The following is a 13,094-nucleotide window of genomic DNA, read 5'->3' as shown; positions in this document are numbered from 1 at the left end:
GATGAGGTAGACATTCAAAATTCACTTTAAATACTATTATCCAGGCGACTTATGTGACTTTGTAAGCAAATTTCTAGTTCCTGAACTTATTTAGGCTTGCCGTAACAAAGGTGTTGAATACTTATTTAAGCTTTTCATTGACTAATTTGTAAAAATGTTGAAAATCAAAATTCAACTTTGATGTTATGAGGTATTATAGGATGCATTTCATCCATTTTAAATTCAGGCTGAAACACAACAAAATGTGGAAAAAGTTAAAGGATGTGACTTCTTTCTGATGACACTGTATGTATCTGGGTTGTAATGGAAATAGCCTCGGACCAGCTATGCACAAACTGAGACTGGTGGTGAGAGTATAATGGAAATAGCTAATTATTCATCTCTTATCTTCTTGATTTACTAGTGTATTTGCTGTTATAGTGATGTGTCCTCTCAGGTCAAAATATCTCTCTTATCACTTTCTCTCCAGGTTCTCCTGAACGTCTGGATTGACTGACACACACAATCATGGACAGATCACTGGACCTCTGAGTGCAATCTTCCTCTTTCTCCTCCTCCTTCCTCCTCCTCCTCTTCCTCCTCCTCCTTCCTCCTCCTCCTCCTCCTCTTCCTTCATCCTTTTCCTCCTCCTCCTCTTCCCATTGAAGGTCCCACCTGGTTGCCAGAAAATCAGTGAGACAGAAAGACAGATCAACAAGAGGTTACAAAAAAACAGAGGTTCCAACAAACCCCCTCTGGTCTTTTAATTCATTTGGTAACCATGACGACCACTCTTTCCCCCTCCTTATCTGGGCACCTGGTGAACCCCCAAGTCCCCCTGCCATCATCGTTGATGCTTCTGCTGCTGATACAACTGTTTAGTTGGTGCCCGGCTGCTCCCTCAGGGCCTGAGTCAGACACCTGCTCCACTCTGATTCAGAGCCGATTCTTCGGTCACTTCCTGTCCTCCTCCACTTTCCCCACGGCACCCTGCTCCTGGACCCTGCAGAACCCCGACCCGCGCCGCTACACCATCTTTATCAAGGTAACCAAACCTACCTCCACAACGGACTGCATTCCCCGGCAGCTCCGCACATTCCAGTTTGACTCATTTCTGGAGACCACGCGCACCTACCTGGGCATGGAGAGCTTCAACGAGGTGGTCAAGCTGTGTGACTCTTCATCCCCTGTGGCCTTTCTGGAGGCTGGGAAACAGTTCCTACAAATGAGGAAAGGGCCGCCACGGGCCGGCATGGAGGTCACCGCCCCTAACGCTAGCGAAGATGGGGAATTTAAGACAGAGTACCTGGTGGTGGGGAAGCGTAACCCCAGCATGGCAGCGTGTCAGATGCTGTGCCAGTGGCTGGAAGACTGCCTGGCATCCAGCACCTCTAACAGGCCCTGTGGCATCATGCAGACCCCCTGCCAGTGCTGGGAGCCCCCTCCTCCTCCACAGCTCAGCGAGGGGGATGGATGCTACAGGAACGGGTTCTACCTGGAGAACTGCCTACCCAGCTCCAATGAGAAGAGTGATACTGACAGCAACGGTGAGTGGAATAGTTCTCTGGTTGTTGTTGTTGTTTTGGCCAACTTGTGATGCCGTTTTGTCTATTGGAGGAGAGCTTGTAGGCGAGGCTTGTGGCTCACTTGGTCATCTTGTCTGTATTACATGCCATTTCATGTTTAATGGGTGGCCTCTGTGGTCCAGGTCCATCCATGAATGTGTAGGGAGCCTCGTACTCTAACCTGTCACAATACAATGAAACAGTTATTTAAAAGGAAAGACAAGTAATTGACATAGCCACCTCCTGATTATTTCCGGACAATTTGAGGCAATTTTTGTTCAAATGACTATGCAGCATCCAGTAAAGTGCTCTGGCTAGGTCACAGAAAGCAGAAAGGCCGTGAAAGATCAGTAGAATGACAGTAGCTCAGAGACAGAACAGAGATGGTATAGGGTTTCAGCTGATGGATTCTGAGCTGAATGACCTTGGCAGGAAGGCGCCGTGTCCTGTCCCTCTGTGGTTGGGGAGAGAGACACTGGATCGGCCTGAGGGAGGCTGGGACTGGGGAGGAGGATCTGAGTGTGATATGGGATAGCTGCAGGAGGGAGATGGAGGGAGGTAGAGATGGGCAGGGAGAGATGGAGAGAGGGGTAACTGGATGGACAGAGAAGGGAGGCTGGGACTGGGGAGGAGGATCTGGGTGTGATATGGGATAGCTGCAGGAGGGAGATGGAGGGAGGTAGAGATGGGCAGGAAGAGATGGAGAGAGGGGGAACTGGGTGGAGAGAGAAGGGAGGCTGGGACTGGATGAGGAATGTGTAATATGGGATAGCTGTAATGGCAGCTCAGAGTGGGGGGAGTGTGTGTGTGTGTGTGTGAGGGCGGTACACAGGAGATGAGCTTTATATTATAGGGACTGTAGCTAGCTGGATCTCTGTGTATGGCTGCTCTGAGCAGAGGGTGATGCACAGGAGAGCAACTATAGGGGCTTGGATAAGGTTAAGGGTCTGTAGTTGGTTAGATGTGTGATGATGCTGTGTGATCCTGGCTCTCCTCCCCAAGCCTGGACCTGACAGACAGGCTGATAACTGAGAGCTCCATCCCTGAGGGAGGCTAGGGCTACTGCCTGCCATCGGGTTGAACCATTGCTCTCCCCACCCCCCTCTTCTCCTTCTCCATCCATCTTTCTCTTCTCCTCTCACTCTCTGCATCACTTCCTCATATCAGCCTCTGGTCTCTTTTAGGGCCAGGACGATGCCAGTGTTGAATTCAACATTTTGAACATTGAGATATTAAAGACATGATAGATCAGACGCATAGTATACTAAGGAGTGAGATCTGTAGAAAGACAGAGTGGCTGAGGAATGTGCTGGGTGGACGGGAGGAGATCAAAGGATTGCTATAGGGGAGACAGATGGACATCTGTGGACTATGCAAAAGAGGGGTTGAGGTCAGGAGGTGAGGTCAGATCCCCTGAAGGGAGTAATAAGGGTTTACTGCCCTCTTCCTGTGGAACCATAAAATGTAAGGATTGGAGAGAAAGAGGAGTGTCTTAAGTGGGATGTACATATCTGTGATGGGAGAAATGTTGGGTTGTCTGAATTACTGCGGTACAGAACCTTTGGGAAGAATTAAACTTGGTTAAAGCTTCTCTAGTGTCCGTGAGTTATTTACTCTGAAAAATAAGAACCTAACACCAGTATCGCAATACATTAGTATGGTGGCAACAAAAAAAAACCCTAGTCATCACAACCCTAGTCTCTTCTTCTCAGAGCACCCAGCCCTCTCCCTCCCTCCGCATCTCTTCCCTCCATCTTCCCCTCCATCCATCCATCCTTCCTCTCTCTCTCTTCTCTATCACTTCAGCCTCTGGTCAAACCTCTCCCCATCCCTCCCTCAATCTCTCCCTCCCTCCCCCTCCCAGGCCTATAGGCTGATTCCAGGCTGATGGAGGAGACTCAGTCTAGCAGCCAGCCAAGCAGAGCTGATGTTGTGGGTAGAATCTCCTCTCCTCTCTCTGCAGCTAATGTTCACTATCACCAAGGCTCTCCTCTCCTCTCCTCTCCTCTCCTCTCCTCTCCTCTCCTCTCCTCTCCTCTCCTCTCCTCTCCTCTCCTCTCCTCTCCTCTCCTCTCCACACTAGGCTAGTTATCCTTCTTATGTAATCCAGATCATGGGTGTGGTCTGGAGGTACATACAACACAGACTTGGCTGGGTACATCTAGAAAGAGGTGGATTCTTCATATTATTATTCTCTTCCTACTCTTTTTCTTTCTTTCTTTCTTTCTTTCTTTCTTTCTTTCTTTCTTTCTTTCTTTCTTTCTTTCTTTCTTTCTTTCTCTATCTATTTATGTACAGTATCTATCTCAGTCTCTCTTTCTCTCTTTCAGAATAGCAGGGCTCTGAGGTCAAAGTGAACTTTGATGATATTCCTACACCTCTCTGAGTGGCAATTGAACCACCACTGACCATGGGGAGACAGTCGATGGATGGATGGGTAGGTTAGTTGAGGATGAATAGAGAGAAGAAAGGATAATGGATTCTGTGTGGGAATGGGCTGGGAGCCTGACAGGCTTGCTGTGCTGAGGAGGAGAGGAGCGATGAGCGGAGAGGAGCATGAGATGAGATGACTGTTGAAGGGTTTGGGAAGTGAGCAGTTGAGACAGAGGCCTTCATGGCCCTGTCTGTCTCCGAGGCCTCACTCAGCACACTATTAATGGATCCCTGTCTATCTCAACCTCCGTCTTCCCTCCATCTCTCTCTGTGTCTTTCTCTCACTCGCTCTCTCTATGGAGAGGAGAGGAGAGACGTCACTTCCACACTTCCTCCCGTCCACACATCTATCCCTTTCCCATGGAGAGCAGATGGCTGGACTAGTCAGTTAGAGGTCAGGCAGTTGGAGAGCAGGCCAACACTGGTAGCATAGCAGAAGAGAAGGAAATCGGCTTTAATTTGAATGCTGTGTGTGTGTGTGTGTGTGTGTGTGTGTGTGTGTGTGTGTGTGTGTGTGTGTGTGTGTGTGTGTGTGTGTGTGTGTGTGTGTGTGTGTGTGTGTGTGTGTGTGTGTGTGTGTGTGTGTGTGTGTGTGTGTGTGTGTGTGTGTGTGTGTGTGTGTGTGGTGTGTGTGTGTGTGTGTGTGTGTTGCATGGTGGGAAGACGACATGGAGCAGGAGAGGATTAATTTCTCACTCAACAGGAGACAGTAGGGGAGGCAGTGACAAATTAAAGGAGGGATTTGAGAGACAAGGAGAGAAACAAAGAGAGATGGAGAAGAGGGAAAGATTGGTGTGGGGACGTGAGATGGAGATAATGAGAAGATGGGAGAAAGACAGAAAATTGACAAAAATGAGAATGAGAAGCGGGGAGTAAGAGTAGTTCGAGGGGATTGGAAAGGATGGAGGAGGTGGGAAAAGAGAGAGAGGAGAAAAATGTATTCATGACTTGCACTTTTCTTTATGGTGGTCAGATGTTAGCAGAATGCTGACGTTAAGTAAGATGAATGTGTGTGGCAGTGTATGTCCCAGAGAGGACAGCCTCTTGCGCGCGAGCACACACACACACACACACACACACACACACACACACACACACACACACACAGCTTAGCTGTGAGGTTGCTAAACTAAGGGATATCAAACCACTGCTCCCAGAGGAGAGGGGAGGAGAGTCTTATAGCAAGTGTAAAGCATGAATACCTCTTCCCACACACACTACACTACCTCTCTCTGTCTCTGTCTCTCTCCATCTCTCTCCACAGAAACACTCTCTCTCTTGTTGGGCAGATAGTTGCACACACTGGTCCCTCGTGACAGAGAGTGGGTGGCTGACAGAGTGCTGAGAGACAAGCTGAAGATTGTGGTGCCTGTGTGTGTGGACGTGTTTAACTATTCTTGTGGGACCAGAAGTCCCCACAAGAATAGTAAACACACAAAAATTTGACCAACTGTGGACATTTTGTTAGTCCCCTCAAGGTTAATGGTGTGTTTAGTAGGTTAATGGTCAAGGTTAGAATTTGTGTCAGGGTTAGAATTATGTTAAGGGTTAGAGATAGGAACTAGGGGTAGTTTTAGGGATAGGAGCTAGGGTTAGTTTTAGGGTTAGGGTTAGGAGCTAGGGTTAGTTTTAGGGTTAGAATTACATTAAGGGTTAGAGATAGGAGCTAGGGTTAGGTTTAGGGTTAGGATTAGGAGCTAGAGTTAGTTTTAGGGTTAGGAGCTAGGGTTAGGTTTAGGGTTAGGGTCAGGAGCTAGGGTTAGGTTTAGGGTTAGGGTTAGGTTTTTGGGATAAGTTTAGAGTTAGGGTTAAGGTTAGGGTTAGGGTAAGAGTACAGGTTAGGGTTAGGTTTAGGGGTTAGGGAAAATATGATTTTAAATGGGACTGAATTGTGTGTCTCCACAAGGTTAGCTGTGGGAGCTTATGTGTGTGTTTATGTGTGTGTGTGTGTGTTTGTGTGTGTGTGGGTGTGTGTGTGTGTGTGTGTGTTGTGCTCCCTGATGTTTGTGTGTGATATGTAGCCTAGTGTGTGTGTGTGTGTGTGTGTGATGTGTAGCCTAGTGTTAGCCACCGGGTGTCCGGGAGCAGGCCAGACTGTGGAGTGGACAAGTACCATAGCTAACTCTGCAGAGAGAGTGTGACCGTCTTGTATAGGACATCTACTATTGTCATATCTTATAGAGCCCTGCTGTTCTATACTCAAGTCCAAGTGTGGAAGCCCTTTTTAAAATATACCTTCATTGAAACACACATTTTCAAAATGAATCTTCCTTTCTTCCTATCTCTCCCTCTTCTGTCTGAGTAGTTGTTCTAGTGAACATGTTGATGGATGGTGTCCCTCTCCTCTCCTCTCCTCTCCTCTCCTCTCCTCTCCTCTCCTCTCCTCTCCTCTCCTCTCCTCTCCTCTCCTCATCTCCTCTCCTCTCCTCTCCTCTCACAGTTCCCTGCCAACAGATCCACTATCTCAGGTCCCTCCAAGGCTTTATTAAAAATTAATATTTTAATTAAGCATCAGCTGTTGCTACATCCATTTAATGATACATGAATGATCTGTACCCACTGATTATTCAATAATATAACTTATAAATGCCTCATGAGCTTAGTTCAACTGTTGTACCCCATCAGAACCCCAAAATACAAGCTTGTTTAAGTCCAATATTTGTAAACAAAGTAAATCTAAACACACACTGTATAGACTTAAAACATGCTTAAACTATCATTTTGATATAATGGATGGTCAGTCCTTGCATCCATAGCTCTGTCTATTTGAGAGTGGTTACATTTCTCCACGCCCATCCCTCAGCTCTTCACCGAAACAGGGGCAGGGAGTTGGCTTTGTTATTGTTTCTTTTGCTGATTGCTGCTTTAATGTGTGAAGATAGAAGATCAGCTCCAGTTTTTGTCTGGCGAGCATACGGACGTGTGTGTGCCTGTCTGCACAGTTACTGTGCGTAATTGTTACTTGTGTAACTGTGTGGTTAATGGTTAGTATTGGACTGTGTGTGCATGTGTATCTGTGTGCATGTGTGTCTGTGTGCATGTGTGCGTGTGTGTGCATGTGTGTCTGTGTGCATGTGTGCGTGCATGTCTGTGTGCATGTGTGCATGTGTGCATGTGTGCGTGTGTGCATGTGTGTCTGTGTGCATGTGTGTGCATGCACACCTATTGCACTGCTCCAGGAATTCCTTGTTGCTCTGACAGGCAGCTCGTCACTCGTCCTCTCTCTCTCCCTGTCTTTCACTCTGTCACACCTCCGCCTTTCCCTCTCTATCTCCTTCTCTCTCTCTCTCCCTCTCTATCTCCTTCTCTCTCTGTCTCCCTCTCTATCTCCTTCTCTCTCTCTCTCCCTCTCTATCTCCTTCTCTCTCTCTCTCCCTCTCTATCTCCTTCTCTCTATCTCCTTCTCTCTCCCTCTCTATCTCCTTCTCTCTCTCTCTCCCTCTATCTCCTCTCTCTCTCTCTCTCTCTCTATCTCCTTCTCTCTCTCTCCCTCGCTATCTCCTCTCTCTCTCTCCCTCTCTCTCTCTCCCTCTCTATCTCCTTCTCTCTCTCCCTCTGTATCTCCTTCTCTCTCTCTCTCCCTCTCTATCTCCTTCTCTCTCCCTCTCTATCTCCTTCTCTCTCTCTATCCCTCTCTATCTCCTTCTCTCTCCCTCGCTATGTCCTTCTCTCTCTCTCTCCCTCTCTATCTCTCTCTCCTTCACACTCTTGGAAATTCTTCCTGACCTGTAGTCTTTCACTTTCTTCATTTCATTGGTTCATCCTGTCAGTGCTGTTGGTCTGTGTCCCTCTGTGTGTGTGTGTATGTGTGTATGTATGTGTGTGTGTGTGGTGTGTGTGTGTGTGTTCTCTCCCTAAAGCATTCATTCTGAGGCTCTCTGTCTTTCTTCAGATTTGATGAGAGGGAGAATGAAGATGAATGTCCTCTGATCAGGCAGCAGTCTACAGTTTACTGCCGCCGTGCGCCAAAGGCACTGCAAAATGTCATTGTGTGTGTGTGTGCCTTTGTCTCTCAATGTGTGTCTTCATAAAGGTTTGTGTGTGTACGCCTGGGTGCCTATGTGTGTCTGCTAAGAGAGTGTGCTAGTGCCTGTGTGTGTTTGTGTGTGAGAGTGTTTGTCTCTGTGCCCTTGTTAAGGATGAGGCAGCAGCTCAGTGGGATGTACTGGCTTTTTTTCTCTCTCCTCGTTGGTGATATACCCAGGAATGACACGCAGGGGTGGTATGCTGTCACAGCACCCGCCTCCTACACACACACACGCACACACACACACACACACACACACACACGCACACACACACACACACACACACACACACACACACACACACACACACACACACACACACACACACACACACACACACACACACACACACACACACACACACACTCTGTCTGGTCAGAGCCTGGCAGGCCCAGGAGAAGAGCTCATTAGCACAGACATGTCACGTGTGCTCTTTCTAACCACAGCAGACCCACACACAAACCCACAACCACACACACACACACACAGGCTCCAGGGCCCCCTCTCTCCAGCCCACCACTCAGGCAGGGGGAGATGGGACCTGAGGTTTGCCCTGACCCCCCTTCCCTCCACATCCACCTCCTCCTTCTCTTTCTCTATCCCTCCATCCCTCTCTTTCTCTGTGAGTCACAATGCCATCCCACGCTGTGTGGGGAGAGAAGGGCTTCAGATGTATGAGAGTATTACAGAGCGTGGTGAGAATCTACCACAGTGCACTCTGTGCTAGGAGTGTGTGTGTTTCTCTCACTCTCTACACGTCCTACAGGGCAGGAGTCCAGTAGTAGCTGTCCTTGGTTTTTAAATCGGTAACCATTCCTTTAGACTATGTAAATGAAGCAGTGTATTGTAATGTCCTTGGTTTTTTAAATAACCAACCATTTCTTACATGTAAATGAAGCAGTGTATTGTAATGTCCTTGCTTTTTTAAATAACCAACCATTTCTTACATGTAAATGAAGCAGTGTATTGTAATGTCCTTGGTTTTTTAAATAACCAACCATTTCTTACATGTAAATGAAGCAGTGTATTGTAATGTCCTTGGTTTTTTAAATAACCAAATATTTCTTACATGTAAATGAAGCAGTGTATTGTAATGTCCTTGGTTTTTAAAATAACCAACCATTTCTTACATGTAAATGAAGCAGTGTGTTGTAATGTCCTTGGTTGGTGACTGTGAGACAGTAGGAGGGAGAATGACGACAGTGACACTTTCATTAGAAGAGGTACCTGGTGGGCTCCAGAACGAGTTAGAGAGACCGGAGGAGGATGAGGAAAAGAGGAGGAGGAAAGAGGATTTCAGTGGTGGGGATTGTTTTAAGTCCCTCTAACTCTGCACACGACACATACACACATGCACAAGCACACACCCACACACACTCACTCACACACACACACACACACACACACACACACACACACACACACACACACACACACACACTGCCCAGGAGGGAAATGGAGGGAGGTGAGGGGGTGGGCAATTTACTCACCATGGAGGAAATGGATACAGAGGCCCTGGCCGTAACCATAGGAACACATTAGCCTGACACCTTGTACATCGAGGACGGCTTGTAAGTAACAACCTGTAAACAACCTCCAGCTGGAGTCAAACTGTTTCTCTTTTATTGAGTTAAGGTCAAATCATCTGCTGCTTTTCTCGCTTTCCAACATTTCTCATCTCAGACACAAACAAGATGAAAACAAACATTGTCTGGATGAATTCAGAACCAAAAAAAAAGTATTGTTTATTTTTAACAGACAAACAGGTCTGTCGGTGTGTGTGTGCATGTACGTATGTGCATGTGTGTGTGTGTCTGTGTGCATGCGTGTGTGTGTCCTTGCGTATTCGTGCTCCTATATTTTCTCCCACAACGATTTGCTAGCCCCTTATCAGAGCAGGTGTTTCTACTTGAAGATGGATGTGTCTGGAGAAAATAAGAAAAGCCTGGTTACTTCTCCAACTCCCTCTCTCTCCGTCTCCCTGTCTCCCTGTCTGTCTGATAGAGAAAGTAGAATAGCCTCCATTTGATCCCTACCAGTCAAAGGACCTTTTGAGCTTTTTCTTATCGCACCCTCTGAAGTGAAGCATCCATCTTCCGAATTGAAATGTCTGCCTGACTGACCTGCACCTGAGAGCATACAGCCCCTCCACCTGATAAGTATTTATAGACAATAGGTCCATTCATCCGGACTAATGGGAAGGATAAGGCTGGAGCTGGGCTCACAGGTTATGTTAAAGGAATGTTGATTAAAGGGATGTTGTGGTTTAAAGGGATGTTGTGGTTTAAAGGGATGTTGTGGTTTAAAGGGATGTTGTGGTTTAAAGGGATGTTGATTAAAGGGATGTTGTGGTTTAAAGGGATGTTGTGGTTTAAAGGGATGTTGATTAAAGGGATGTTGTGGTTTAAAGGGATGTTGTGGTTTAAAGGGATGTTGTGGTTTAAAGGGATGTTGTGGTTTAAAGGGATGTTGTGGTTTAAAGGGATGTTGTGGTTTAAAGGGATGTTGATTAAAGGGATGTTGTGGTTTAAAGGGATGTTGTGGTTTAAAGGGATGTTGTGGTTTAAAGGGATGTTGTGGTTTAAAGGGATGTTGATTAAAGGGATGTTGTGGTTTAAAGGGATGTTGTGGTTTAAAGGGATGTTGTGGTTTAAAGGGATGTTGTGGTTTAAAGGGATGTTGTGGTTTAAAGGGATGTTGTGGTTTAAAGGGATGTTGTGGTTTAAAGGGATGTTGATTAAAGGGATGTTGTGGTTTAAAGGGATGTTGTGGTTTAAAGGGATGTTGTGGTTTAAAGGGATGTTGATTAAAGGGATGTTGTGGTTTAAAGGGATGTTGATTAAAGGGATGTTGTGGTTTAAAGGGATGTTGTGGTTTAAAGGGATGTTGTGGTTTAAAGGGATGTTGATTAAAGGGATGTTGTGGTTTAAAGGGATGTTGTGGTTTAAAGGGATGTTGTGGTTTAAAGGGATGTCGTGGTTTAAAGGGATGTGTTACATTGATGGTTAGAGGAGGTTCTGTTTTGTGTTGTAGATGTTGGAGCTGGTAACTGTCAGGGTGTGGCATGGAGGGGCAGATGTTGGGTTAAATTCCATTTATATTCAGTGAATTATTCAGGAAATGAATTCAAATTCCAATTTGAAAATGAAAATATATATTTATTTTCAATTAGAATTTTTCACTGTTGAATATGAATTTCAATTCCTTTCCTGAACAGAAAAGCGATACCAAACGTGGTTGTTTACTACAGTATGTTGGTTAAAGTTATCAGGGGTATAGGACTAAGTAAGTTGGAACGGAAGCACATGAGGGTTAGAGGGGACAGGGGGTTAATGCCACCATTGACCTAGTAGGGGTTAAGGTTGGCAGCTGGAACTGATGGATAGGGGGTTAGATGGGGTAGGGGGTAATGACAACAGAGAGTTGAGGATGGGAACTGAAGGATAGGGGGTTAGATGGGGTGGGGGGTAATGACAACAGAGGGTTGAGGATGGGAACTGAAGGATAGGGGGTTAGATAGGGTAGGGGGTAATGACATCAGAGGGTTGAGGATGGGAACTGAAGGATAGGGGGTTAGATAGGGTAAAGGGGGTAATGACATCAGAGGGTTGAGGATGAGACCTAATGGAAAGGAGGTTAGATAGGGTAGGGGGTAATGACATCAGAGGGTTGAGGATGAGACCTAATGGAAAGGAGGTTAGACAGGGTAGGGGGTAATGACACCAGAGGGTTGAGGATGGGACCTAATGGATAGGAGGTTAGATAGGGTAGGGGGTAATGACACCAGAGGGTTGAGGATGGGAACTGAAGGATAGGGGGTTAGATAGGGTAGGGGGAATGACACCAGAGGGTTGAGGATGGGAACTGGAGGATAGGGGGTTAGATAGGGTAGGGGGTAATGACACCAGAGGGTTGAGGATGGGAACTGAAGGATATGGGGTTAGATAGGGTAGGGGGTAATGACACCAGAGGGTTGAGGATGGGAACTGGAGGATAGGGGGTTAGAAAGGGTATTGGGTAATGACACCAGAGGGTTGAGGATGTGAACTGAAGGATAGGGGGTTAGATAGGGTAGGGGGTAATGACACCAGATGGTTGAGGATGGGAACTGAAGGATAGGGGGTTAGATAGGGTAGGGGGTAATGACACCAGAGGGTTGAGGATGGGAACTGAAGGATAGGGGGTTAGATAGGGTAGGGGGTACTGACACCAGAGGGTTGACAATGGGAACTGAAGTGCATGGAGTATAATGTCACCGCCAAACTGGTAAGGGTGTTGATGTTGTGCTGGTAGGTTTGAAGTTGGAACTGAAGACTAAGAATTTTAGATGGGGTTAGAGGGAATAGGCGGTAATGTCACCATAGACCGGGTAGGGCTGTTGATATAGTTCTGGGAGGACTCCTGAGTTTAAGCTTCCTGGCCCCAGAGGGAGAGGAGGGAGGGAGAGGGATCGATAGGATGGGATTGTGTGAGTGCTGCTGTTCAAATATTTATCCAGAGCAGGATACTGAATGACTGACTGTAGGCACTGGATTATACCTGCTGGATGCAGCCTATAGCACTGTCTGAATGAACACAAAAAAATGGAGAGGGAATGAGAGAGCGAGAGAAAGAGGGATGGAGAGAGGGTGAAGGAGAGGGTAGGAAAAAGGGAAAGAGAAAGAGAGGGATATAGAGAAGAAGAAAAGACGAGAGAGAGGGAGGAGAGAGCGAGAACGACGGAGAATGAAATTATAATATTGTGAAGTATCATTGACCTTTACTTAATTGATGAGAAAAGTGTGTTATTTACATGTGGTCGAGGTAATTACTTTTTTAAAGGAAAATACACGGGTTGTTCCCGCTGTCTATCTCTTAAAACCTCTTAGGGATAGGCGGGATGCAAATGTCTCGATTCAAATAAAATGCTATAAAGTTCTAACTTTCATTAAATCACACATGTAAGATACTCAATTAAAGCTACACTCGTTGTGAATCCAGCCAACATGTCAGATTTTAAAAATGCTTTTCGGCGAAAGCATAAGAAGCTATTATCTGATAGCCTGCACCATCTGCACCAGAAGTGAACAAAGGAGCTGGCATATTTCAA

At 46.4% G+C, this 13,094-nt stretch overlaps 1 protein-coding gene across 6 annotated transcripts in view; it reads left to right on the top strand.

The window, feature by feature from the left end:
* The window catches only part of LOC110539098 (adhesion G protein-coupled receptor B1), a 121,234-nt gene that overhangs the window by 57,730 nt on the left and 50,410 nt on the right, over positions 1–13,094 (top strand). For all 6 annotated transcript variants that reach the window (XM_036943525.1, XM_036943560.1, XM_036943534.1 and 3 more), the window contains one exon: positions 470–1,526. In XM_036943525.1, coding sequence (XP_036799420.1) covers positions 761–1,526 — 766 coding nt within the window. In that variant the 5' untranslated portion in view covers positions 470–760. The remainder of the gene's footprint in view (positions 1–469; positions 1,527–13,094) is intronic.

This window comes from Oncorhynchus mykiss, chromosome 2 (genome assembly GCF_013265735.2).
Source record: "Oncorhynchus mykiss isolate Arlee chromosome 2, USDA_OmykA_1.1, whole genome shotgun sequence".
NCBI classification, from domain to species: domain Eukaryota; kingdom Metazoa; phylum Chordata; class Actinopteri; order Salmoniformes; family Salmonidae; genus Oncorhynchus; species Oncorhynchus mykiss.
Note: the sequence above shows the minus strand (reverse complement) of the source record. Positions and strands in the feature narration are given on the sequence as shown.